The sequence below is a fragment of the Passer domesticus genome, chromosome 1, assembly GCF_036417665.1.
Source record: "Passer domesticus isolate bPasDom1 chromosome 1, bPasDom1.hap1, whole genome shotgun sequence".
Taxonomy (NCBI): Eukaryota; Metazoa; Chordata; class Aves; order Passeriformes; family Passeridae; genus Passer; species Passer domesticus.
Window position 1 is genome coordinate 110,844,457 of NC_087474.1, and position 26,497 is coordinate 110,870,953.

Genomic DNA, 26,497 nt, shown 5'->3' on the forward strand with positions numbered 1-26,497 from the left:
CCAATGAAACTATTAATGTCAGAATATCCAGCACAATTCTTTAGTATTGTCCCCATTTCTCACCTGTCACTTTTTTTTTCTTTTTTTTTTAAACCTGCTTTTAGCTCCTTCAATTTTACTGTTTCCTGGGTCTTATTAAAAGCTAACAAACTAGCTTTTCTGAATTACCAAGTATGGCCTAAGTGGAGATGAGCATTAGGTTTTAAAAACAAACACACACACACAAAAAACCCAGCCCATTCTACCACAACCCATTCCTTTAATTTCTGTGTGCCTACAAGCTGTCTTCTGCTTGGTCTTTGTTCATACTACCCTGGCAACTGCCTATCTAATATTTCTCCCATTTCAATTTTGTTTGAAGAGTTAATAATTCCAGAACTATTTTTCTGGGAATACACAGAAAGAATATCATCATGAGCTTTACAAAGTTTTAGACACTTGAAGTAATTTTACTTCAATTTTCACACTTTTTCAATTTTCTTTAGACAATTTAACTGGTTTGATGTCTTAATTTCTAACATTTTAATTACTTCATCAAAGAACTTTTCATTAAAGCTTCTGCATTTCAATACTGTTGTGTTAGAACTCTACATGCTATGGGCTATAACTCAGTCTCCACATTAACAAGAATTATTTGCAGGTTTTGGGAATTGATTGGTACAAATGCAAACATCAAACCTCTCAAGATCTGTAAAAAAAAAAATTTAGTAAGCTACTAAAATGCTGCTTCAGACGTATCCTACCTGAACCAAGGATATAAATTCAAAATGCAGAAGCACCTATACTTTCTAAACATGAGAGCCTGCCGTGTTTATTAGAAATAAGTGACTCAGAAATAACAGGTGCTGATTCTGCATAACTGTCTCTCTATTTGAAGAAATGTGTATCTCTTCCTGCCATTAACACTAAAACCATTTTTATGAGGTGCTTTGATACTAACTGATAGAGCACTTTTTATTTGGACTCACAGCTCTTACTTAAAAGCTACAACAAATGCATGCAAGCACAATATGCGATAAGAGGAACAATCACACAGAAGTTGGTGTCTTCTTCCCCACTCAGTCATTTGGTCAGTAAGATCACATCCTACTATCCTATGTATGATCTTAAAACATCTTATTTAACAAACAGCACACATGTGAAGTAATGTTTTATTTAATTATGTCTGGATTACCACATTAAAGCTTTATTTACAAGGTTTGAATTGACAATTCAGAATAATTAATTATTACATATCCTTAACAATAAAATGTTAAGGATATAACAATAAGGATAAACATATAATATAATATAATATAAACAACATCCTTAACAGTAAAGAAATATATCTGAAGCATGAAGAAGTAAAACAGTGCAGAAAGTGAGCCATGAACCTTGGGAAGTACCCTGAGTAACCTTGCTTAGCAAAGCCTCAGTCCTTAGCCAGCTGAGTTTTCTTCCTACTAAGCCTTGAGAAAAATAATTTTATATAGTCAGCTGTTGTGTTGGTTATGTGCTCTCACTAATGTCTCAGCTTGTGTTGCACTGAATTTATGATGCAGACAGAAACCTCATCAACAAATCTTTGAATCACAGAATCATGATGATTTGGTGATTTTTTTCTAAAGGAGCTGCCATATGGCCCAGTTGGAGTTTGGGACTCATGCTAAGTGCTGTACACAAGGTGCACATAGCAGAGATGTCTTTAAAGACAATAAGGTGCAATGATGCCATGTTTAGCAACATTTCATATATATACTCAGCCTGTACTTTTGGCAGTGACATTTTCTGACATTTTCCTTATCTTTATCAAAGATACATTTCCTTACATTTATCAAAGCATAGTAGCACATTCATTTTAGGGGATCTGGCTTTACAACACCAGATAGGTACTTACTACATGGATGTCCTAGAACTTTCACTTCATCAATAGCCACATATCCAGAGTGACCTGAAGTAACCACTTCAAAAACAACCTGAGAAGCAGAAAGAGAATTTCAGTTAGCATCTTTGGAACACAGGGAATATAAAAATAGTTTGTCATGGAAAAATACATCAACTCTTTCAGTATGTTATGAACACCTGGAAAACAAAACACCATCATAAAACCCTCAAAACATGTTGCTCTTATCATTAAAATTAACCATAACTTAAAATTACATTTTTTCATGTTTACATAATTTTTGGAGATTTGCAAGGAGGATCATATGTCACTCACAGTAGAAATAACCAATCTCTCCAACTGGTCATTTATTAGATAACTACTTTGGTCTACGAAAGGAGTGGTCTAAAAAATGCCTTAAGTATTAAGAGCAGTATTATACTTTCAACTCTTTGTCTTGAAAAATGAACAGCTTTCATTTTAAAAATTACAATGTTGTAGTATACAGAGATTTGCAGGGTATCAGACACAAACATACCTATTTTCAGGAATGTATTTTTCATGCTTGTTAATTGTCCACCAATTGCAGTGAATTAAGCAAAGCAGATCCATTTGCCACGGTTTGTTTAATGGCTATAAATAGGTCACAAAATAAATGGACCATTCTCACCATCTGAGCTGAGTACACTCTAAAGTAAACCTCTCCAAAGTTTGGCAGCCTTAGCTTCGAACATCCCAAGAATGTTTATATGGAATAGAAGAAAATATGCCAGTAATGTCAGCAGGTACATTCCCATACCAATGCTCAAGAAGTGCATGCTTAAATCCAGGTAGTGATTTTTTTATTTTGTTAATATTTTACTTTTGCTTGGGAAGTTAACTCTAATTGCCTTGTGTAACTGATTTCAGGAATCACCCTGAGGAAGACAAAGTTTAGAAACCATTTTTCACACATATGCTGTACTTGACCATGGAACAGATGCTCACGCTATATACCATATCCCTTTACTGAATGATACAGAATGCAAATACGTTATGAGGATAACGTACAGCTCCATAATATATCACAATTTCCTGATGTTGAATAAACACTCTTAGAACACCAATTCTGATTTTAAAACCTTTCAGTGAGAAAAGCCTTCATGCCCTTCTGCCTCTGTCTTCTCCCTTGTTTTTCATTGCTCCACCTATGGACACCGACCTGTTCTCTCCCAAATTTCTTCTTCCTAACCTCTGTCCATTTCTCCCTCCCAGTCTCACTGGAATAAAATTGCTGTAAATATGGCCTTAAGCCCACATGGCTGAAAAGGAAAAAAAAATACTTGCTCCATTCTAGTTCTGCCTCCTGTCTACACACAATTTCAACTTAAAGTGCCAGTGTTGCCACTACATGAATCATGCAGCAAGAAAGAAAACACAAGATGTCAATAAGCAAAGTCCAAATGCAGCCAAAGAAATATTTCAGAAACAAGTTCTACAAGAAAAAGGTTACCCAGCTGGATTTCTAAATGCCAGATGGCACTCTACTGACTCTTGAAGTTGGTATTACTGATCCACAGCAACAGGCACAACAGGGTATGGATTTGGCTCCCAGCATTTAGTAGAACATCCAGGAGCAACACCATTCAAAATTTCAAAGGATCTCTTTCCTAAAAAGAAGATCTCCTGATAAAATTGGTCTTAACTATCTTGGGAAGAACTTTTTAAAGAAGAGAAAGAGCAAAGACTCAAAGAATAACCTGCATTCAGAGACCTGAAATAACTTTCTAACCATGATTATTGCCCTCATCTTAATAGCCTCGAAATGGAAATAGAGAGGTAATGTGCACTAAGTAACCCTAAGTTTTAACAGCAGTGCAAGACCCAAGAATGCAGCTCCTGCTTTCAGTCACTGAACCTGGAAAAAAAGAGCAAGCATTTCTATCTATTAAGAAATATGAAAAATTGCACATTCTGCATTTGTGTTACATCTCTGAAAAAAAGTAATTATGCTGAGGGCCTTGAAAAAAAGAGGCTGCTCCATCTCCTGAAGAGCTACCAAGCTATTTTAAAGTGAGAACACCTGAAAGACCAGAGGATGTGAGAGCCACAGCACAGCCTCAGAAACCTGCAGTTGAGGCAGGGATGTTCCAAATATGGTAGTGGAGAACTGGGAGCAGACAACCACGTCTCAGAAATTATGGAAAAGTTTCCCAGGGAAATATGTAGCCACAAAGTAAGTCCCAGAGACAACTGAATCTAGGTGGTGTGCATGCAAAGACCTGTCTCTAAAAACACAGAGGGCTGGGGACAGTTACTGATTTGTTTCCTGTATTCCCTAGTGACTTTGAGCTCTCTCTGTCAAGAAGAAAAATACATTAACAACTAACTTTCTGGGTTTTACTGAAATAGAACTTAAAAAAAAAAAAAAAACAAACTAAAACAAAAACCAACCCTCTCTTTCTTATGGAATACTCAGCATAAGAGCAGCTGCACAAAGTCATCTGAAAGGCCTACCTGATCCATGATCCCATCACTGCAGAGTAAAGTATTTTTTCAGGTTCTCGGCTTTCAGGCATGAGAAATTGTAAAAATATCCTGAGGAACTGGCACAAGCACACCTGTGGAGCAGCCAGCTAAACCAGTCAAAAGTTTTCTGCTAGAAATGGTACTGCCAGATAACAGGGACTTAACTATTTTTTTTAATGCTGCATAGGAGTGTCTTTTCTAAAGAACTACCTGACTTCCAGCAAGACCAATAATCTGAGCTTTAGAAAAGAAAACATTTTGCAATACCCCGGTAGATCACAGAAGAATTTCTATAATTCATAACAGAAGCTTAGCTACAGGTTCTCTGAGAGGCTTTAAGCACCTCAATATTGCTAGCTACTCACAGCTAAAAAAGCTTGTAGATTCCTATTCCTTCAGTTCATAGGCAGAAATGACAACCTTGAAACAACTGAATCAGAACTGCCAATGACAACAGCAGAGAAACTCAACAACTGATCTAAAACACCCTGCTGTATCTCTAGACAAAATACCAAAAATGTCATTCCACAAAAAAGCCAGGCAGCATATCAAGAAAATGCCATTGGACTTACAACTGAATTACAATTATTGACATTAAAGAGAGTATATTCCAAAGAAAAGTATTACAAATTGAAATACTGTCAGTTAAATGGTGTTTCCATGAAAAGCAATAGCCAAACTGGTATCAACTTTAATAAATGCAACCTTTAGTCTCTTCTGAAATGGAATATGCCACTTTAGAGACACTAAAGCCAATAGTGACATATTGTCAAAGACAGACACTGATTCATATATAGGAGGAAAAAATATGCACAAATACAGACCAGTCAGAAGGGAATGACAGCAGACCTGAGGAGAAGGACTTGAGGGTGTGCTAGATGAGAAGTTCAAAACAGCCCAGCCACATGCACTTGCAGCCCAGAAAGCCAACCGCATCCTGGGCTGGATCAAAACAGACATAGCCAAAAGGTCAAGGCAAGTGATTTTCCCCCGCTACTCCATTTCAGTGAGACCCCACCTGGAGTACTGCATCCAGCTCTGGGGCCCCCAGGAAGGGCACAAACCCTGTTGAAGGAAGTTCAGAGAAGAGCCACAAAGATGGTCAGAGGGGTGGAGCACCTCCCCTATGAAGACAGCTGGGATTGTTCAGCCTGAAGAAGAGAAGTCTCCAGGGATCACAGAACGGTTTGGGTTGGAAGGGACCATAAAGGTCATCTAGTTCCAGCCCCTTTGTCATGGGCAGGGACACCCTGCACTAGATCAGACTGCTCAGAGCCCCATTCAACTTGGCCTCATTATGGGATACCACAGTACAGGTGTACCTATAACCACGTATAGGTACACCTGTAATGTGTGTGGGTATAGATCACCATACTGGAAATCTTTCCATGGCCTTTCAGTACCTAAAAGGGACCTACAGGAAAGCTGGAAAGGGACTTTTGACAAAGGCACATAGTGATATGACATGGGGCGATGGCTTTGAACTGAAAGAGAACAGATTTAGATTAGATATTAGTAAGAAAATCTTTACTGGTTACTTAAGGGTGGTGAGACACTGGCATAGGTTTACCAGAGAAACTGAGCCCCACACCCTTGGCAGTGTTCAAATATAGGTTGGATGGGGCTTTGAGAAACCTGGTTTTATGGAAGGTGTCCCAGCTACAGCAGGAATTTGCAGCTAGATGATGTTTAAGGTCCCTTCCAACTTAAATCATTCTATGATTGTATGAACATGACAGTTTATTCCAAGTATAGTAATACAATCCCTCTTCTGTTCACAGGCTGTGAAATACTATCAATTGCTGTATACAAATTCAGTATTTTATTTGAATTGATGAATGAAGATTACAGACTCAAATGTCTGCTAACTAAGCATTCTCTCTTTTTAAATTAAAAGAAGTATTTTGATCCTATGCATTCCAGGTTTCTCAAAGTCCTAGTAAGAGTGCTACACACTGTGAGAGAGACATCTGAGAAACACTTCTGGTAGCCTTGAAAACCTTACATTAGGGGATGTCAAGAATCTTCACAAATCTGGATCAGTTTTCCTAGTAAATTCACTAGAAATGAAACCTAGAAACTTATATCTCACATCCAATTTTCTCCATAATTTTCTATTTGAAAAGTAGCCTGGCCTGTAAATGTTAACTTTTTTACTGTCACGTCCAAACTTTGCTTTTTCTCATGGCTGATGCAACACCTGCAGGCAATACAAAAGACTCCAGTCAAAACAGAGAAAACACTCCAGCCACATCAGACTGGGCGGCCCTTGGATTTTTTGCCTATTATTCCGCCACCTTATCAGTCCGGAAACAACTGGTTAAAACACGGAATTCATTTGCTCAGGAAAAACTGCTGAACACTGCCCTAAGAGCTGTTTTACACCACTCTCCCTGCAGCAGGCCTGCCAAACAGGAACCAGGGAAGCAGCTTAGCACTGCACTGTCCCTGATCCTCCCTGCTTCACTGAAGAGCAAAATTAGCTTTTCATTCCTGCCACTTCCCCTTGCTACATATGAACAAAGAAAGGGGGTCTGCTCACCAACATAAATGCTTACTGCTGAAAATGTGCGACTCAAGATAACTCGTTTGTTCCAAAGAACAATAGAAATAAACAGGTTTTGTTGCCACACAACCTCACTCTGTAAATTCCTGTCTTTGTTGCTGCAAAATTACAACACTTTCAGTCAAAAGGTGGATTGTACCTAATATAAACACTGTCCTTCACATGACTTAAAAATAGCACTTTGCAAAAACAAGAAAGAGACAGGAGTACTAAGAAAGCTGCTTTAACTCAGGCTGCAGTCCTGGTGCAGGCAGTGCTGCATCACACGCTGCGCTCTGCTCTACTGCACGGAGCACCTTTCTCTGACTGCACTGTACCAGGCACTGGGAACAGTTTCTCTCCAGAAAACTGGCTTGCACCCTGTGGGTTGAATTCTTCGTGCTAGGACTACCTGCCTTATCACAACAGCAGCAACTGCTTTCTCATCAAAGCCATGTGAAGGGAGGTTCCTGACCTGGTCCTTCCCAGGCTCACAGAGGTCCATCACAGCGGTCCATCACAGCTTATGGACGGGGGCCTGCTTAAATTGTGTTCAGGCCTCCCTGGCTGGGAATTTGCTCCATGTCATTTCCCTCCCCACCTCTCACTCCTACAGGACTACCACGTGGCCCTCACACCTGCACTCAAGCACATGAAACAACATTTTGGTGGCTGCTGCCAATCCGAAACCACAAAGAAACAAGCAAGCCAGCCTGAAAACTGAACTCCTGACATTAAGGCTTGTTAAATCTTATTATTCTCTTTCTGTTTTTAAACCAGTTGCTGTCTTGTATTTCTCTACTGAAGGCCCAAATGCTTTTCTGGTTTAGGAACAAGGGACAGGAGCAAATAACAGAGCCTTGTGTCTGTCACAAAAAATGCATGCCTCCATACTTGTGAACATTTTTAGACTGCTGGGGTTTTTTAAATTTAGGTATGTGGTTTGCCCTGGTGCATCTTTCTCAAAATAGTTATTCCCAAAGCACAAAAGTCAATGAAGAAGAGCTATTTAAGATGCCTGACACAGGTTGTTTTTCAAAATGCAATATGCATTTCAAAGTTTCTTTGGAGTTCAAAGCACAGTTCAGGAACTGTATGTGTGCAGTTGAAGGCAACACACACAACACATGAGAACATGAGCCTGACTTTTACTGCACAAGAAGCTTAATACTCTATCCTAGATGAGGATTTAAGTACACTGCATGATCCTAACTCCAAGCAAAACATGTGCAAAGCAGGTTATGAAACAAATGTATGCTTAAGTCCAGATTTTAAAAGTTAGGTTTGATCTGCTGCTTCTTATTCCCCAAACTCCCAATTTACAGGGGAATGTGTCAGAATGGTGAAGGGTAAATCTCATCTCTGTGAAGTGATACCATGTAACTCCTTTGTGTCCTTACTATAAAGGATAAGGAATTACTGCCAGGCTCTTACTCAATTTTTTCACTCCAGCTTCATAGGATTTTACATTTAAAGATGGTGCAGTGGCACAGACAGTTGTGTTACTATACTGGAAGCTATTTTTAATCCTTTCAATTCCATTTCTGGATTTTAAATCCGCAGTGTTTGTTGTTTCATTTAATCAAGATTTGTTTCAGTTCACTGCTGCCATGACTGACTTCCAGCAAAGTACAAAGCAAATAATTCAAAATATAAAAACTGATAGGGAGATGGTGTGTGACTTGCAGTGGTGCTGTGCTAAATTGCTTGCTTGAAGGGTGAGAAGCAAGGAATACAATTCCATCACCAGACTCAACTCAGTAGCAGCTTTTGCATATTGTGATATTCCAAAACAGCAACGCTTTTAAAATATGAAATTTATTTTAAATACTACAAATTGGTCTGAGAATTATTAACTAATCTGGGGAAAACAACCCTGAAACCACCAGATTCTACTCCTGCTAAAAAATCCAAATGAGAAAAACCACCAAAACATTCGAGACAATAAAAACACAAGCCAAAAAATTCTGCCAGCCTCTCCTCACTAGAGGAGGAGCCTTTTCGTGACTTGTATCTCAAAGCATCAATTTTAGAGCCTCTCAGCCTACTGAGACTGCTCCCCAAGAATCTAAAAACAATCTTGCCACTTACCAGCAAAATCTATGTAATGTTCAATTCTCTTTTTCCATGTACATTCTAATTCTACTCCAGTTAGGAGGAGGCTGAAGGTCTTAGGAATTATGTGAAGCTTTGTTTTGTTTGCAGGCTGTCTCCAAAGGCACGATAAACTCCTTGATGCTCTTGCTTAAGATGCACCAAGTAGACAATAGCTCAGTAAAGCAAACAATTTCTCCTGGGCACAATGTTAAAAAGAGGAAGGCAATGCTTCCTCAGGGGAGCACTCCTAAAGTGATTTTATAAAACAGAAATAAGACTAGTACCTGCAGAAATACACCAGCTACTTCGAAACAAATAGCTCAGAGACCAGCAGGCACAGCAGAAAAGAACAAGCTGTGCTGATTATCTTGGACTCAGAGGATGTTTGGCAGCTTGAACCCATGTTACTGCAAGCACACTGTTATCACTAACTGGACAGCAGTGCAGACATTCCCTAAAATCAACGGCAAATGTTAGGCAGTAGTACTTAGAAGATCATTATTTATGGAATTAAATATATCCTTAATTGTCAGAGTGCTTGACAATTTAAATAATCAGCAAGTAATCAACAATTAACGTTGTTACATGTTACAGGTTGCAATTGTGATTTGTGGTATGTACGTAGTACAGCTTACCTATGGTGTGCAACATACACAAATAACTACCTGGCAGAAAGAAAAGGGTGCATTAAAAGAAATTAATTATTTTGTTCAAAGACTGTACTTCTAACGAGTCGATTCTAAATAGAAACCCAGCCTGAAAAATATTTACAAGCTGGGGCAACTGGTGCTCCAATAATAAACTACTGTTAATTATTAAATCTTTTGAACACTCTGCTTGTATGTGTTTGCAATACATGGTTTAAACCAATATGTCTTTAGAAGTTCGATTAAAATTCACTCCATACTACATAATCTGATTTGTAGTCAGCTGCCATTCAGCAGGACCTATTTTGCCTACATTTTCCAACAGCAAAACAGACACAACACACTGTGTTTGAAAAAATATTGAACTGTATAAATATTGTAACTCTGAAATGTTATATATAATTTTTTTTTCTCTGAGTTCTGTAGTACATTTTGGTTTCATTTGCATCTAGACATCTTGCAGGTGTTCTGCTAAGGGAATGGAATTACAAAAGATTCACAGATGTGGATGGCTACACAGATTATGTGATTTAAAACACAACAAAGACAATCACACAATTACATTGCTTTGTCCCTTCACCTATTAATGTCATGTGTTCTCTTGGAGATTACTCATTGGGAAGCTACCAGCCTTCATATAAGAAAAGTTAAAAAGGGTTCCATCATTCCTTAAAAATCTTCTTAGGAGGTTTTTCTTAATAACATTCAGTGAAGTCAGACAAACTCAAAGTCATTGGGAGGAAGTCTTGTATATTCTGAAGGTCTTGTGTGGAACACATGGATTTGTGCCAAAGGAGGTTGGAGTTTTGGACTCAAATGTATAGCAGCTCAAGAAACAGACTTGGTACTATGTTAGATACCTATCAGGCGAGTCCTGGGCCTTCCCCACTATTCCTGCAGTCACCTGAGCTGTCACCTAACTTGGAGCCATGCACTCAACAAGATCCATGCATACCCTCTCTCGTCTTCCTACCCTTCTCCCAGCTGCCTGCAGCTAACTTCCTGTCTTCCCCAAAATGAACTCTGTGAAGAAAAAGCATGAAAACTGATGAAAGGAGCTCAGAAACAATGAAAAATTGCAGATGTCAGCACTCAAGGGAGGAAATTGCATCATAGATCTCTGAGAGAATGGAGGCAACCAAAAACAAAGACAATTAACTGTAAGCTCTTAAAATGGTGACAGCACTTCCTTGAGAATAAATGAGCTTATTTACAATGAAACCAGTGAAGCTGCAGTATTTAACACTGCTTCCCTGCACTGCCATGGATATTAACATAGCATAAGATCTTTTGGCACATCAGCTAAACTGCAGTACCTAACCAGGTATTATTTCAGACCATATGCAGCTAATGCAAAGAAAATTACCTACTATACTCCACAGCGAAACAAAGATTATGCAAAAATGTCAACATTTCCAGCAGCAAGGAAAACACACAGAATCCATTACAGACAGGCTCAGGCATCTATTATACATCAGCTGATGCATGGTAATCTGCTCAACTGCAGTACCCCATCCAAGCACGTAAGGGTCCACCTACAAATAAGGGTGAATGATCCAGACGGCAGGTCTTGAGGAACAAGAGGATGGGAAAGGTTATCCTTCTGTTTATATGGCCAAATACTGTATGTATCATACTGTCAGAAATCTGACACAGATTATTATTAGTAACATTAGTAATAACATTTGAAACTGAAAGAGGTTTTGTGTATTTTTAAGATCATGTTAATTTACCCTAAAATCAATAGTCAGAGTAAAAGCTGCTTCTACTAAAATTAACCTGTCCACATCAGCCTTTTGATTCAGAGCTAGAGTGAGACTTTGAAGCAAAACCCTCTTCTTTTACTCACTGCTGATTTCAGAGCAGTTCTGTGGCAAAAAAACCAGACTCCTTTCAGAAGACAGAAAACTGGAAGCTCCTCTACTAATTCACAATACAGATGGGAACATTTCAGACTTGGACATAAGTGACACAGTCACACACTTACACAGTATTCTGTACTCCTGAACCACCCAACATGTTTACAAAACTTTCCAGTAAATCCCACATTATAAATCATTGAGTTGTATCCAATGTCAGCCACAAAATTGTCCATGGGATGCTCTATCCTCCTCTTCCACCATCCACTGAGGCTAAAAACATAGACTGGTCCTCAATATTTCAGTCAAGACAGGCTTTTTGGCAGCACTGGAAGGCATTCTCAGCACTGGCATCAGATTGGTAACATGAGGTCTTGATGTGACCTCAGAGAATCATGGAAATGTCCTGAGCTGGAAGACACACTTAAAGATTATGGATACCAACTCCTTGCTCCTCACAGGACTACCTAAAACCAAACCCCAAATGAGAGAAAGCATCATCTAAACACCACTTAATACACAATGTCCTTCCACTCTGACAGATGTACAATTAAACCAAGCTTGGACTTTGTGATCAAGATACAGCCTTATGCTCCAGAGATAGGTATCACAGCTTCTCTTACACACCTGAAGTGAACCTCAGCCCTCCCAATATGTCTGCCCTTCTCAAAAAGGCACAAGAGTATCACCTCATCGAGCTACAGACAATTATAAAAGATCCACATCATGAAGTTTGCTGCATAAGCTTTCCCTGAATAACCTCCAGGAAGCCCTGACAATGCAGTTGCAGCAATTCCTAGGAATCTTGGGGAGTACACTGGATGCAAATGCAGACCCAGCCTAGGAACACACTATCAGAGGCAGAAGAAATGAGTAAGTGGGCTCTTTTGGGTCTGTAAGTACTGCATCCACTGCCAGGCATCCCACATTCCAAGAATAAAATGCTCCTGGCCCTCCAGACTCACCTTTTGGACTAGGACTTTCTGTTTCATTGTGGGTGAAACAATCATAGGGAAAAGATTCCAGAAAGTTTTTCAGCTTTTTTTTTCCTCCTTAAAAGCAAAAGGGTTCAAACCAGACGGACTGAGCTCACTTGAGACATCCTCACAAATCAGATGCTGCAGCCACAGAAAGGAGCCCACTGCAGCCTCCCAGAGCACCTGCAGTGGACACTGCCAAACTCTTCATTAGAACATGATGGGGCAACAAATACTAGGTTACCTGAAAAAGCAAATGCAGGAACTGCAAACAAGACTCTGCCACATGTAACACTAGTACCTGAGGCACTGCTGTAGGAATTAGGGAGTCCCACCCTGGAACAGCATGGTGGAAGAGCAACACTGAACCTCCTAGGGAGGTCTACAGTCAAGGAACTTGACATCTTTGGGATGGCTTTTCTTCAGAAAGCTTCAAACCATAAGTATGCTGATAGTATTCAGTACAGTACGAACAAAACACAATTCAAACTTTCCAAACTTCAAGTGAAGATGGAGGAGCCTCAGTAACACCTCCATGCTATTGGTCTGTTCTCATTTTAAACTAAGTTACTTGTTTGCAGAGACAGATTGTATTTTCACAGGAAGGAAGAAAAACATTGAACTACTACAGAACAGTAAGTAACTGTATAATCTAAACCTTCCTACAGAAAAGCAGCATCCTAAGGGACTGTCAAGTGAAATTCCCCTGAATCTTTAGGATCCACTCAAAATCCCATTCCTATGACAGCTACTATTATATTTATGTTTACTACTGGACAAATGGATATTGCATTCGGAGTTAAGTCTTGAACTGAGGTTTCAAAGGATTCTGCTGGCTCTAAAGCAACAAGTATTGCTGATCTAAATCAAACTTGAAGACTATAGTGTAATAAAATCTATTGGCAATCAATTCCAGCATCCCTACGGAACTGAAAGAATGAGTGAATTTATTACAAAGAAACAGTTAATTGACTGAAATCAATGGCAAAATTTCTAGATTTTTTTCAGCGTAATTAGTTCATCCACCTTTAGAGCATGTGTGCATTTCACACACTTCTATAAATATACATAAACATATAAACACAGCCATATGTATGTAAAAACAAACATTTAACATCATGTACAAAAACGTGAGTAAGATGATGATCAACTAGAAAAACAAAGTTATTTTGATTTAAAGTTAAAATGAGGATTAAGAACCAAATGGCTATTATGAGAAACAAAACTCCATAAAAAGTAAGACATACCTGATAAAAATTGGGCCAGAAAGTACTAATTGCCAGTTCTGCTCTGCTCCAAGTGGCAGTGATAGATGTGTTCCAGACTGGGTTACCAATAGGACCATCATTAACCTTCACATATACATTCAAAGTGCCAGGGCTAGCTCCACTCTTGCTTGAAACATAATAGTGAAAATCAATACAATGTGTATCATTTTCTTTCAGGTGGGGCATCAGGAGGTGAGCTTTCTGTCCTGAAAATCTTCCAGATGTATTCACCAACATGAAAGAACCTGCAAAAACAAAGTGACTGATTCAATTTCTTCCTTATTTTTTCTCTTCTTAATATGGTAACTTAATATATGCAACTAAAGATATTATTTAATAATAATAATTCAACCATTTTTCTTTGCTTCTACTAACATAAGAGTAATATGTATTTGGTAGGTATTTGATCTCAAATTTATTTTGCAGAATCACAGAATTCTTTTTTAAAGCTGGTAAATATTACAATCTTGATTCTACAGCTGGGGAAGGAAAGAGACAAAAAGCCCCCAACACGGAAGCAACCTGCAGTGCAATAAACCTAGAGATGGTGGTACAGAATCAACTGTAGGTGTCAACTATGTGAGTGCTTCTACATGCATGGTCCCTGCTGGCTTTGCCTGGCAAGGTTGTGGTAGTAGGGGAGTATTGGAACCCAGGACATTCCTCTGACTGCTCTGGATGGCTTGAGACTCTGGCACAGGGCTCAGAGACCATGGCACAGAGTCAAAAACACCTGTACCTTTGATTTTAACCCATGGAAAAAATTACCAGCTTTTTATGAAGTTTTACAAGCCATGAGAGTTAAAGTAGAATGATAGTTATTTGTCACAGGGTGAAAAAGCAGAATTTTGGATTTTTAGAATGGGGGTTCAAGAGGCAAGATGGAGGCATTTGGGCATGTCCTGTCCTTTCTTCTCCTTCTTGTCCTCTATCTTCTGCTGTGACGGTCACACTTCTTGATTGGTTTAGAGTAGAGACAGACTGTCTAACACATGATAGGTATTGGAAAATTATTATAAATAAAGTATACATAGTTCTTCCTATAAAATGTTAACATCACCCCAAGGACAGTGAGTGTGCCACAAACCAACCTGCCAGACACACCTTAGCAGATCAGACAAAGAATGTATTAGATAAGAGAAAATAAACAACCTTGAAAACCAGAGCCGATGAATCTTAACTTCTTTGGCTGCAGGGCTGGGAAAAAAAAGAGACTTTCTACTACATCGGGGTCACCTCAGCCTGAGAGGAGAGCTACAGGAGTGGCTTCTTGTGAGAAACTTCCCCACATGGCCTACAGAGCCAGCACCAGTCAGCTCCAAGACAACCAGCCCCACTGCTGGCCAAAGCCGAGCCCATCAGTGATGGTTGCAGAGCCTTTGGGATAATGTAGTTATAAAGAGCAGGAAGAAGAGAAAACTTCAAAATTGTAGCTGAAGAGAGGACTGAGAAAATGTGAGAGACACAGCCCTGCAGACAGCAAGGTCAGTGCAGGAGGCAGGGGAGGAGGTGCTCCAGGCACTGGAGCTGAGATTCCCCAGCAGCCCAGGTGCAGAGCACCATGAGCCAGGCTGGTCCTGCAGCCCATGGAGTCCACAGATGGATCACCTGCAGCAGCCTGGGGAGGGCCCCACACCAGATCAGCCAGATGGTCAAAGGAGGCTGAGACCTTGTGGGAAGCCCACACTGGAGCAGGTTTACTGGCAGGACTCATGACCTGGTGTGGGACCCACACTGGAGCAATCTGTGCCTGCAGGACTGCATCCTGTGGGAAGGGACCTCATGCCAGAGCAGGAGAAGACTGCAAGGAGTCCTGTTCTTGATGAGGAAGTAGTGGCAGGGACAACATGTGATGAACTGACCTATTTCCTGCCCCTCTGCACTGCTGGGAGGGAGGAGAGAAAGAAAATTCCGGAGTGAAGTTGAGACCAGGAGGAAGGGGAGCGCACTTGGTGTCCAGCCGGGGTCAATCCACCACAAGAGTTGCAATGACATTTAAGAGAATTTTATGTGTTCGGATGGTTGGATGCAGTATGTTATGCAGACAGTTTAAAATGTACTCAATTTCTTAGCCTTCCTCTAGCTAAACACAAGTTATCTACTGGACTAAGTGTGACAATTGTCTCCTGCCCGCAGAAGGTGAAAAAAGAATGAACAAATGCAAATACAAGGAAACCAGTAAGCTTTACGGGTTAAAGAAAAAATGCTGGGGTTGAATTTTATATTATGGTTACAACTTAAAACACCAAATTACAAGAAATGTAAAAGTATTCAAATTAAATCACATTCAAACAACTCTCACATGAGCAGCTAGTCAAGTCATACTCTATTTTTTAGTGCCTATTAATGTGTTCCATTGAAGTGTACCTTCAAAATAATCATGCCTCAAAACTAAGGAATTTGAAAGATTGTAGAGATGTTAAGAAAAATGCAACATGGTTTCTGAGACATTCATATTTCTGGGTTGAAAAAAACAAAAAGGAAAGAATTCTATTAACAGATAACCTATGATATCATAGAAGGAAATAAAATTCAATATCTACTTTGGAAAGAAAACATATCAATAAAATGTATGAGATAATTTAAACCCTGCATTTTTCATAAGTCCAGAAATGGATATGTTATGGTTCCCTGCTACAAATGCACAGCTAAGTGTTCTTAGAAAAATGTTAAGTACACACACACTTGTCACACAGTTATTAGAAACAAAGTTTTAATTTTTTTCTTTTTCTTACTTTGATGGGTGACAATACCTTCTAATGAGATGCAAGTCATTTACTGAAATGGAATGCTGGAGAACCTTTCTCCAGACTGCATCTCTATGTTAAACAGGTTTAACTATTCAATAATAGTAGTTTTGCAGTTGAATTTAAATTATTTATCAAGTATAATTTCCATTCTAGACAAGTTCATAAAATTCACAAAAATGGAATTTACTTTTAATACAAAGGAGTATAAATATTTTACTTCCTAAAAGGCATTACTCTGTCTTTAGCTCATAATCTGTTACTATAATATATTGGGAAAATCCTTATTCATTAGTAACATAAACAGAAGTCACTGAATACGCTTTTTTTCTCTTAAAAAAGGCAGAAAAGAAATTAATATTCCTTCCATCAATTAGTACTTGCTCTGCTATTCAATTAATTTATTTACATTTAAAATACAAACCCCCTAAATAGGTATAATTTGCTAAGTCATAAGAGCAATACTTAAAGCATTTATGAATTCACTAAAAATTAACTGGGAAGATTTTTTACATGGAAACTATCAATCCAACAAACAAACAGCAAAAATCCCCACAGCAAACTTTCTGACAGTGGATCAGCACTCCAGAACAGCTTCTCATATACTGGGGCACATAAGAAATACATATTAAAAATAACTGAAATGATACACTGGTATATCTACAAGGAAACAGTTATCTACCAGAACTGAAGGATTCAACAAGAAAACATGTAAAGTTATAATCAACTGAGTACTCACTCCTAAGAAGAAATATCAAGTGCATGTCTTACTATAAATACACTCATTTTATCACACTTACTTAATTTCTCTAAGTGTACTTCCATGTTTAAACACATGGATGATGATAATTTCCTCAGCCAAAAAGTTTAAATGGGATTTACCTGGGTTTAGTCTTTATGGCTATTATGTCAAGGCACCACATGCAATGTAGTAAAACCTAATGGTGCTCATCATTCATTAAATTCAGGCTTCTTAAGTCCACAACCCTGCTGAATCACATGTATTTCATCATTATAGCTAAGGAGTTTAAATCAACAAAGCAGTGCTTTTCCTGAAGTCACTGTTGCTGTTTACAATTTCTCACTGAAAAATGGTTCAGCAGTAATTCAGTAGGTATTTGTCATATGTGTAAATATTAATTCTAAAAAGATGCAATACTTGGAAAAGTATGGATTTGCTCCAGAGTAAATGGGCAATTAAATATCCTGGCCATTTCATCAGCATAAATCAACATTTTCTGTGAAATACTGGACACAAAATGATGGTCAAAAGAGGGGCAGAACTTAAAAAAAAAAGTTGAAAAAAAAAATCTGACAAAAGCAACACACTGTTCTACAAAAAAATGACAGGAATTACATAAGAGATTTTCCAATAACTTCTGCAAGTTTTTACCATGTCACCTCACCTTGTTAAGAGATCCTTTTTATACTGGGAATCCCAAACACAATGAAATTGAATGCAGTATCATTTTTCATGCATAAAAAAATGTGACTAGTGAGCAAAGAAAGTTACTTTATTAATTTTTCACCCGTCTTATAAATGGTTGAGGACAAATAATTAGTCTTCCTAATAAATATTTTTTGAAAAGAGTACTGGTATTTGACTTATTTCGACAAGGCTATTGGTTGATTTTGACTTTCAATATTTGAAAAATGTGCCAAATAATGGAGAGCAAAAAGTCTGATTTTGATACACAGATATCCTGTGTACTACTTGATTAACAAAACACCCTTGCAGTGCAGACAGGTCTCATAAATGCTGTGACTGGGCAGTTCATAGAAAGGTATATTGGAAGGTATATACAAAAGGTTACTTTTTTTTTTTTAGCAAAACAGGATTCCCTAAATGCCAGCCAAGCCTATAGCCATCACTCACAAGAGATTGTGACTATCAGATTGCCCAAAACTGTGGAACTGTTCAAGAGACTGAAACTGCTGTGCACGAACTGATGAATTGTGAGGCTCAAGCATAATAAGTACCACTTTCAGACAAGGAAACTCAATAAAAGTGTTCTTTTATTTACTGTATTCCATAAACAAACATGTATACAGGCCAACTCGGAAGTATTGCAGAAAGCAAAGGACCTGAATTTAGGAACAGTCCACCATGCACTTTAACTCCCAATGCTTGCAAACAAAACAGGTTTTCTCTTGAATACTTGTTCTTACTATTTACTAATATTATAGAAAAAGGAAAATACATTTTCAGGTAACATTTGAAAACTACAGGGCTGCCATAACTCTCAAAGCACGACTAGCTACCTAAAGAAGCTGGAACTTTAATTCAAATGCACCACTTCCAGACATCACTCAGCAGGTGCACACGAACACCAGAGACACCAGCACCCCGAACTGGCATAATGAGGTGTCCCAAAATACAGCAGCTGAGAGTCCTCCCTTCAGTGCCTCAGCTAACACACATCCGTTCTGCTCATTAACTTACAAACCATTACTGTCTCCAAGTGAATTTTAAGTCTTCTTTTGAGCAGTATTTACTCAAATTTAACATGGTAATTTCAATCATTATTTATTACCCATCCTAAAAACATCATTAATCTCAACTTTCAAGCTGTTTATCTTCCAAATTTGCAACTGTTCAAACTCTTGGAAAAAATCCATTAAGAATCCACCATAAGTCCTGTGTATTTTTTAAAAAGATCAATTCACTTCTACCCATAATGCCAGCTTTGTTTTAGCTGAACAATTAGTAAGACTAATAAGCCTTATAATTCTTTCACTAAATTATATTCTTAAAATTCTTCCTCATCTCATATGCACAGACACATCTCCTACAACTTTGTTAGAAATTGTTTCGATCTAGCTTGGACATAAAATCATGTATTTCTGAATCCTGTACTTTTGCAGCTCCTTTTCCAATAGCCAGAATATAAAAACCAAACCCTGCTTTCTGATGAATGCTGTTTGTTTATTCAAGTCTTTTCAATAATTATTGATTTTGACTACTCATCCCGTTTATCTGTTTTCTTCATGACTACTCTAGGTTTTCAAACACTGTACTGACTGTACTGACATTCTGAAGGCTACTTCTTGCATAACTAATACTATCTCTGCAAAAAAGCATGCAACGTATAGCAGGGACACAAAGTCCACAAGCTATTAGTGAAAACAACTGTGTGTGTATAAATTCTGAGAGAGTTGTCTCAAGTTTCAAATTCAGCTTCTGATACAACCATTGCATCTTAAGAAAAACAGAAATCAAAGTAAGACAAGACTTGAGGACAGGTAGACCCAAGCTTTAAAACACAAAGAATTACAGCAGCATCTCCCTGGGTCTGGAACATGCTCTGGTTAAGTATTACAAAGCAGGCAGTAGGTATATATTTGAAACACCTAACATTAATTGAAAGTATTTAAAATTAGAGGACAATCTGGATCTTTCTGGAGTCCTAGTATCATGGAATCATTTATGTTGGAAAAAGACTCGACTACTCTTGACATGGAACAAAGTTAATGCTTGGTTTGTATAAAACCTTCTGAAGGGCAGGGAAAAAGGATCCCAATGGAACAGCAATTCCACTCATTTACACTGGAAAGTTTTCTGTTTGGTTAGTTTGTTTATAGCAGGAAACCTGACTTGCCTGAATAAAGGAAATGCATCTAACAAAGTAATTTGCCTTCTGTTTGATAAGGAAGGTTGAAGGTCAAGTGTGGGGTGGACTACGAAATCTCTAAGGAATAGTGCTACTCCTCTTGTCCCTGGAGAGCCACCTTTGATGCCGCCCAGGCCTGAGGCAATGGAGCAGTAGCACCAGAGGGGGAAGATTTCCTTCCCAGCCTCAGAAAACCACATCAGCCAAAGTGTACAACTGCTGGGAGGGTTTTTCACTTTTAAAGGAACTGCGCTCCTTTTGGGTTTCAAAGAGGTAAATAATGTGGTGCAAGGCAATGTTCTTTTTCATTTCTGTCATCCCACATTTGGTCTATCCTAATACACTCTGCAGCTTCACCAGTATCTTCGACAGCCAGTGGGAATTGTGCCACAAACCTGAGAACTGATTTCTAAAGCATGAAAAAAAAGCTTCCCCAGCAAGGTATGCGAAGTTTTCTTCAAATTCTCTCAAGAGTCCTCTTGATGCAGTCAGCTGGATTTCTCTAAACGTGACCTAATGTATTTCACCAGCTATAACATTTTTCAACTTTTATGCTATGACTGGATTTCAAACATGCCAGAGCTTTGAGACAGATCTGTCTGCACTTTTTCTTTAAAGTGAACACACCAAAAAATACCAAAAGGGCTTGAAAGAAATGATGTTTTATTAGAATATAAACTTGAAAAACTGTCTTCTTTCTGAAAACCCAGATTCTTTTGAGAGAGAGGTAAAATATAGCCATTTGAAAACAAATATATTTTCTTCCCAAGTACATCTTTGTAACAAGGGCCCTTTTCCTCCAGACCTGCTTGGCACACTAGCAATCTTCAATAGCCATTATGAATTCAACAAACTCTACTTGTTCTCCTCTGGGTTAACAGAAAAATCTGCTGTCTTCTCATCATGTCTGGACTAGTTTTGTGTTTCTTCCCCATTACGCTAAGAAAACTTCCCAAGTGTGAGCCCTCCAGTTAGCATATCTATTACTGCCTATCCTTTCATTCCCTGGAAAAGCTTCTCGCATGGCCACATGCTCTCAAAGAAGAAATCCTTTTCTCCCCTTCTGAGAACTTACCCTAACCAAAAAGCATGCAGTTACCAACCATGGACTTTACCACAGCATATAAAAAATGATTATAAAGGACACCTGGAACCACTCATTGTCACACACAGAATGACAGTATGCACATGAAGAATTTTTTGCCATGTCCCTTCTGTTCTAAAGGAAATGAGACAAAGTTTTGAACGTCACAAACAGAATAGAACTTGTTCAGCACAAAAGCTCTCTCCCTGCCTCAGAGGCGACATTCACAGATGTTTCCTTGCCTTGTTTGTTCCTAATGGGGCACAGCTCCACTGGTTGATTGTTTAGCCTGTGTACCTGCATTGAGATTGGAAGAGGTCTGCTAGGCACATCTGCTAGATCTACCCTGAACAAAAAGTAAGGGAAGTCAAAATACAGGATGCGGTACATAAAGGATTAAAGGGTATGGACAGAAATAGCAACAATCAACATTGTAACAGACAAATGGGCCTTGCTTAAAAAAAAAAAAGCAAACCTTTAGGTGTACAGCTGAAGGAGACTGCAACTATTGCTGAAACCTCAGCAGCTGCAGATCTAAGACTTCTATGAAGTGCTGACCATAGTAAGTGAATTGATTAGAACAGCATAAAAGAACACATCAAATGTATTAAAAACTGATTAACTGAAACAACTGTTAATGAAGAAGTCCTAGTAAACAGGGATGAGGTTCTCCTAGCTTGATATTTTGTATCACTGTTAAACTAGGTGCTGTTTAATTTCCTTAACAAGGATGTAAGAACAGCTGTAAACCTGTTTTTGGGAAAAAATTAAATCATACTGACACTGGCAAAAAAAACCCACAAAGCATCTGAGTAGCCAAATCCAGGCTGCTCTCAGGAACCAGTGTGTGTCTTCATCTCCCTGCCTGACAGACACAGAACTGCTACAGTTCCACATCTCCAGATCCAGCTGTTGGTGTTCCCAGCACAGGCAGGCAGACATACAGGGAGAGAGAGAAGGAGAGAGAGATGGCCTGACAGATCAAATACAGACAGGAAAGCAGTGCCTTTATCAGCATCCCTGTGAGCAATGAGCACTCACACTTAAAGCACTGACAGCCCTGCCCTTCCTTCTCTGCAGCCCAGGGGAATCTCACCCTGCTAGAGGAACCCACACCCTGCTCCTCCCCAGGCTCAGGCCCCACACACCCAAAGGTCCCTGACTTTCCTAGTCCCACAGCAGTTCCTGGCACTCAAATCTCTTCTCCCACTCTCTGGTTAGCTTGAAGTTTATGAGCACTCACACATACACTGTGAGATGGTAGAAACTGGGTTTAGTAAGAACACAGGATAGATCACAGTAATCAAGCATCAGGCAGAGTCTCAGCAGCATACTGAGCAGTCAGATACACAAGATGAGACTCATTTATCCCTCTGTTTCTCCCATATTTGCTCCTTCCCAATCCAACTTGACTCCTGCCATTGGCCCCCACGTTAAGAGCTGCACATGTAGTGAGAGCAGCACACAAAATGGCAAGCTGTGTTTTTCAGCGAGCCGCTTACCCTATCAACCTGCATTTTATTATAACCTGGCATTCAAAGCATGGGCCAGTTGTTCTGTCACAGGAGATAAGTATCTGTAAAACTAACCAGCATATGCTAACAATTACTGCTACTGCCCTGAAAGTCTCCCTTCTTTTCTAAGTACACTCCCTTTGCTGCACCACCAATAACATTAGTCATTATTTCTGTAAACCATTCAAGCATGCAATTCAGCATTTAAGAAACAATACCCAGGAGATAAGCAGGAATCAGTGTTAACATGTTTCAGGGGAACTCCTGGGGTAAATCAGTTACTTTTCAGATAAAAGCTTTGCAGAAGTAAACGTACGAAAGCTGGGGGAGAGGGGATCATAGCTTGATCCATGTTACTCTTATCTGAAAAGGACCATCTCCAAGGACAGGGTTAAGTGCTACTGGTACTCTTCTCCCGGCCCAGCGGCAGGCTGAAAGGTTTGTTAAACACAGAGGTTAATACAAAAAGCTTCTGAAGGCCTGAAGACAGTGAGCTTTACAACTTTTACAGGGATACAATTTTCTTTCAGCTTTAGGTTGCTAGGTTAATGTTTGGCTAACAATCACACCTATGGTATACTCTTCCAATTCTAGATCATCCTAGCAGTAAGTTACTTCTCACTTAAAAGCTAACTGTTATTGTACTTCCCTCACAAAGTGTTTTCTGGAAACCATTCTGCCACCTGGCTGATTACTAATTTCTTAACTACTGATAAAAGCAAATGGTCATCATAATACTATCAGGTGTGTAAACTGCTACTAAGTTGTTGCAACAATTGCTATCTGCAGTAACACACCACATACAAACGACTTGCATCTTCTGAATTTCACTCAAACGTCTGACAGTTTTTCACAGATCTGTAAGGCAGAAAACAAAAACTACTGTATTGCCTGTGGCACTAAATACTGCAGTAACAGAGAGCCTTCTGAAATCCTGCTGGACATACCAGTAATTTTAGAAGCATATTAGCCTTAAGGGCTTTTCTGTTACTGGAGTAGTTTACTCCTGATTTCATGAGTGTGAATAAAGATAACTCACAAGAAATCTTCCTTATCTACTCAAAAGAGTAGGTTAAGCATTGCATTGTCATCTACTGTAGATCTGTGGAGTTTTGTTTTCATTCTACCCTCCTCTTTTGAATCAAAGCACCCTCTGTCTCATTTGTTCAATACACTCATCTGACAACTCCCTTAGCATGGGCCATGTGTCGCTACAATTCTTTTACTTCCACCACATTAAAAAATCTTGCTCAGAAATTAGAAGCTCGCCAGTATAATTACAATCAGACTGGCTTGCCTAAAACATACTTTTATGCTCTGTTTTTCCAAATTGAATCACTCATTGAGACTCCAAACCACAAGTAGTGGGTTTTCTTCCCCAGTTAAACTACAAATTACTTTAGATTAGTATTCACAGCATTTTTCTTCCACAGAAACACTTCAGAGACCTTAGACTAGACTTGCTCAGTAAAATTTTAAGTACATCAGGGCCTGTGTCTCATTGATGAGCAACAGGATGGCTCAGGACCTTTACTTTGAGCTCGTGTCCCACAGGAAATCGTTGTTATACCAGCACAAAGGCACACACGCACCCCATGGCAACTACAGGACAGTTTAAACTATAATGGATCAGGTACTGCACTTCCTGCAGGTGAAGTTATACATTTTAGCCAATTTATACTGTATCAATATGAAAGCTTTAAAGCTGATGGAATAGCATATTCAGTTGGGGCTATTACTTCCATCTTTAATAAATCACAAACCAAACAACCCCCCCAATCCCCATGAATTCAGTCTGCTTTTAAAATGAAATTTAACACTCATTTACACCAAGATTTATACCTGTCTGTGTGTGCATTTATCAGATCGGAATACTGCCTTAGCTGGGCTTTGTACAGGAATTAGAGACCCATTACACCTCCATTTCTCAATTTCTTTCGGTTTTTATTTTTCACTGCACTTCTACCTTTGCCACAAAAGCAGCTGACAGCATTTTCTACAAATTGGTATATAAAGCCACATTTCACTTAGGTTTTCTCCTCTTAGGGATCCTGTTACACTTGGCAATGACAAAGAGAAGAATGACATATCTTAAGAATTCAGATTTGTTTTTTTCCTACCTGATTTTCCAAGTCTAAAGCAAATAAAAAATACATAGGTATTTGTTATCCAAGGTACAAATTATGTGAACGAGTTTCACTACATGAAAAATTAAAAGAAATATTTAGAGCATAAAGATTGCCTTTCCTTAAAGAATATATTAAACTATTCATTCAACATAACATCAGCGCCACAATAAAATTATTTTTGCAAAAAACATCCTCTTGGCAGGAAGGAAAAAAATCCATTGTCAGCTATTTTGTTCTTGACATAGTAACCACTACAGTACAGTCTATCTTTAAAGGCTCTTATCTAGAAGAGATTACGTCAGAGACTACATCACAAAGAACGAATACTGTGCAGGTTGCCAATTTATCTGTGTTTATTCACACAATCATTCCTTCACTGTGGCAACCAGCAGACTTCCCAAAGCCGTTTGCACACTGATAAAATGGGAATTTCACTTCTCATTCTTTTAAAGAGACTTTTTCCAAGCCCCAGATGGAATTGGTTTCAAGTCTTGTACTCCTATGGCTATTTTCTATGTCCTAGTATACAGTCTATATACTACATATAGAAACTATACTTTCCATGTCCATGTATTTAGCCTCCACTTGTATCCACCTCAAATTCAGAAGAAAACATCTCTAAATCATTTAAATGGTGTACATAATAGATAACATATTTACCAAATGAACTTCAAGTTGGGCTTTTTTGCCTGTGCAGTCCCATGGAGGATACTGTTCAATGTACTTATTTTCAAGTTCTGGTCTGCTAGAGATGAATTAAATATATTAATTTGGGCCTGATTCATCACTGAAATAAGCATTCCAGTTTCCATGACTCACAATCCCAGAAGCTGAGATTGTCATTCAAGAGGACAACAGAATCAGGGTGGGGTTTTTTTTTTTTTTTTTTTTCAAAAAAGGAAAGCATAAGACTCTAATTAACACAAGGGCTTAACGATGTGCTTAAGTACCATTCAGGAAAGCACTTAGATACTTAATTTGTTTTCAATAGGATTAAAAATTCAGAAGGTACATGCATAATATTTCTGCGGGATGCCTTCTGGAGTTCTGAGATCCTGCTATTGCAGGAACCTGACAGTTCACAGCTTTATTAAAAACTGCTAATTGAAATGTCATTCTATTGGAACACAAAATTTTCAAAAAATAAATTTTATACTGAAGGTGGCTGGTGGTCTGCAAGAAAATTAAAGGACTTGTAGCAGTCCTCAAGCAAAAACAAGTTTGGACAACACTGAGTTAAAACTCTTGACTACTTTTTTAGCCCACAATTTAATCCAGAAGTTGATATTCAGGCACGTGAGTGATTTTAAAGGGAAAAGAGGGATAAATAAGTGTTTTCACAACTGTGAAAGGGGAATGTGTGTTTACAGGTATTTAAAATAAGCTTCAAAATAAAGAACAATCAAACAGAGGCCACCTAAAAGAAAACAAATTCTCTTAAAAAAAAAACCTAGGAAATTAAAATTAATGTGTTTCTATCACCCTACTCTTTTCTGCAGTCCTTTTGGCCTGGCATCCTCAGACCATTCTGCTTCTCTGTGCTGCCCATGGAGCTGTGTCACTCCCCACTGAAGCTTTCAGGGGTGTCTCCCATAAAGGCTCAGGCTGCAGTTTCAGCCACTGCTCCATCCCTTCCCTGTGGTGGCTGTC

General features: G+C 38.8%; 1 protein-coding gene across 12 annotated transcripts in view; it reads right to left on the reverse strand.

The window, feature by feature from the left end:
• Nucleotides 1-26,497, reverse strand: part of PTPRM (protein tyrosine phosphatase receptor type M) — a 441,163-nt gene that overhangs the window by 291,840 nt on the left and 122,826 nt on the right. For all 12 annotated transcript variants that reach the window (XM_064433927.1, XM_064433947.1, XM_064433884.1 and 9 more), the window contains 2 exons: nucleotides 13,742-14,007; nucleotides 1,877-1,955 (listed from right to left, as the gene is read on the reverse strand). In XM_064433927.1, coding sequence (XP_064289997.1) covers nucleotides 1,877-1,955; nucleotides 13,742-14,007 — 345 coding nt within the window. The remainder of the gene's footprint in view (nucleotides 1-1,876; nucleotides 1,956-13,741; nucleotides 14,008-26,497) is intronic.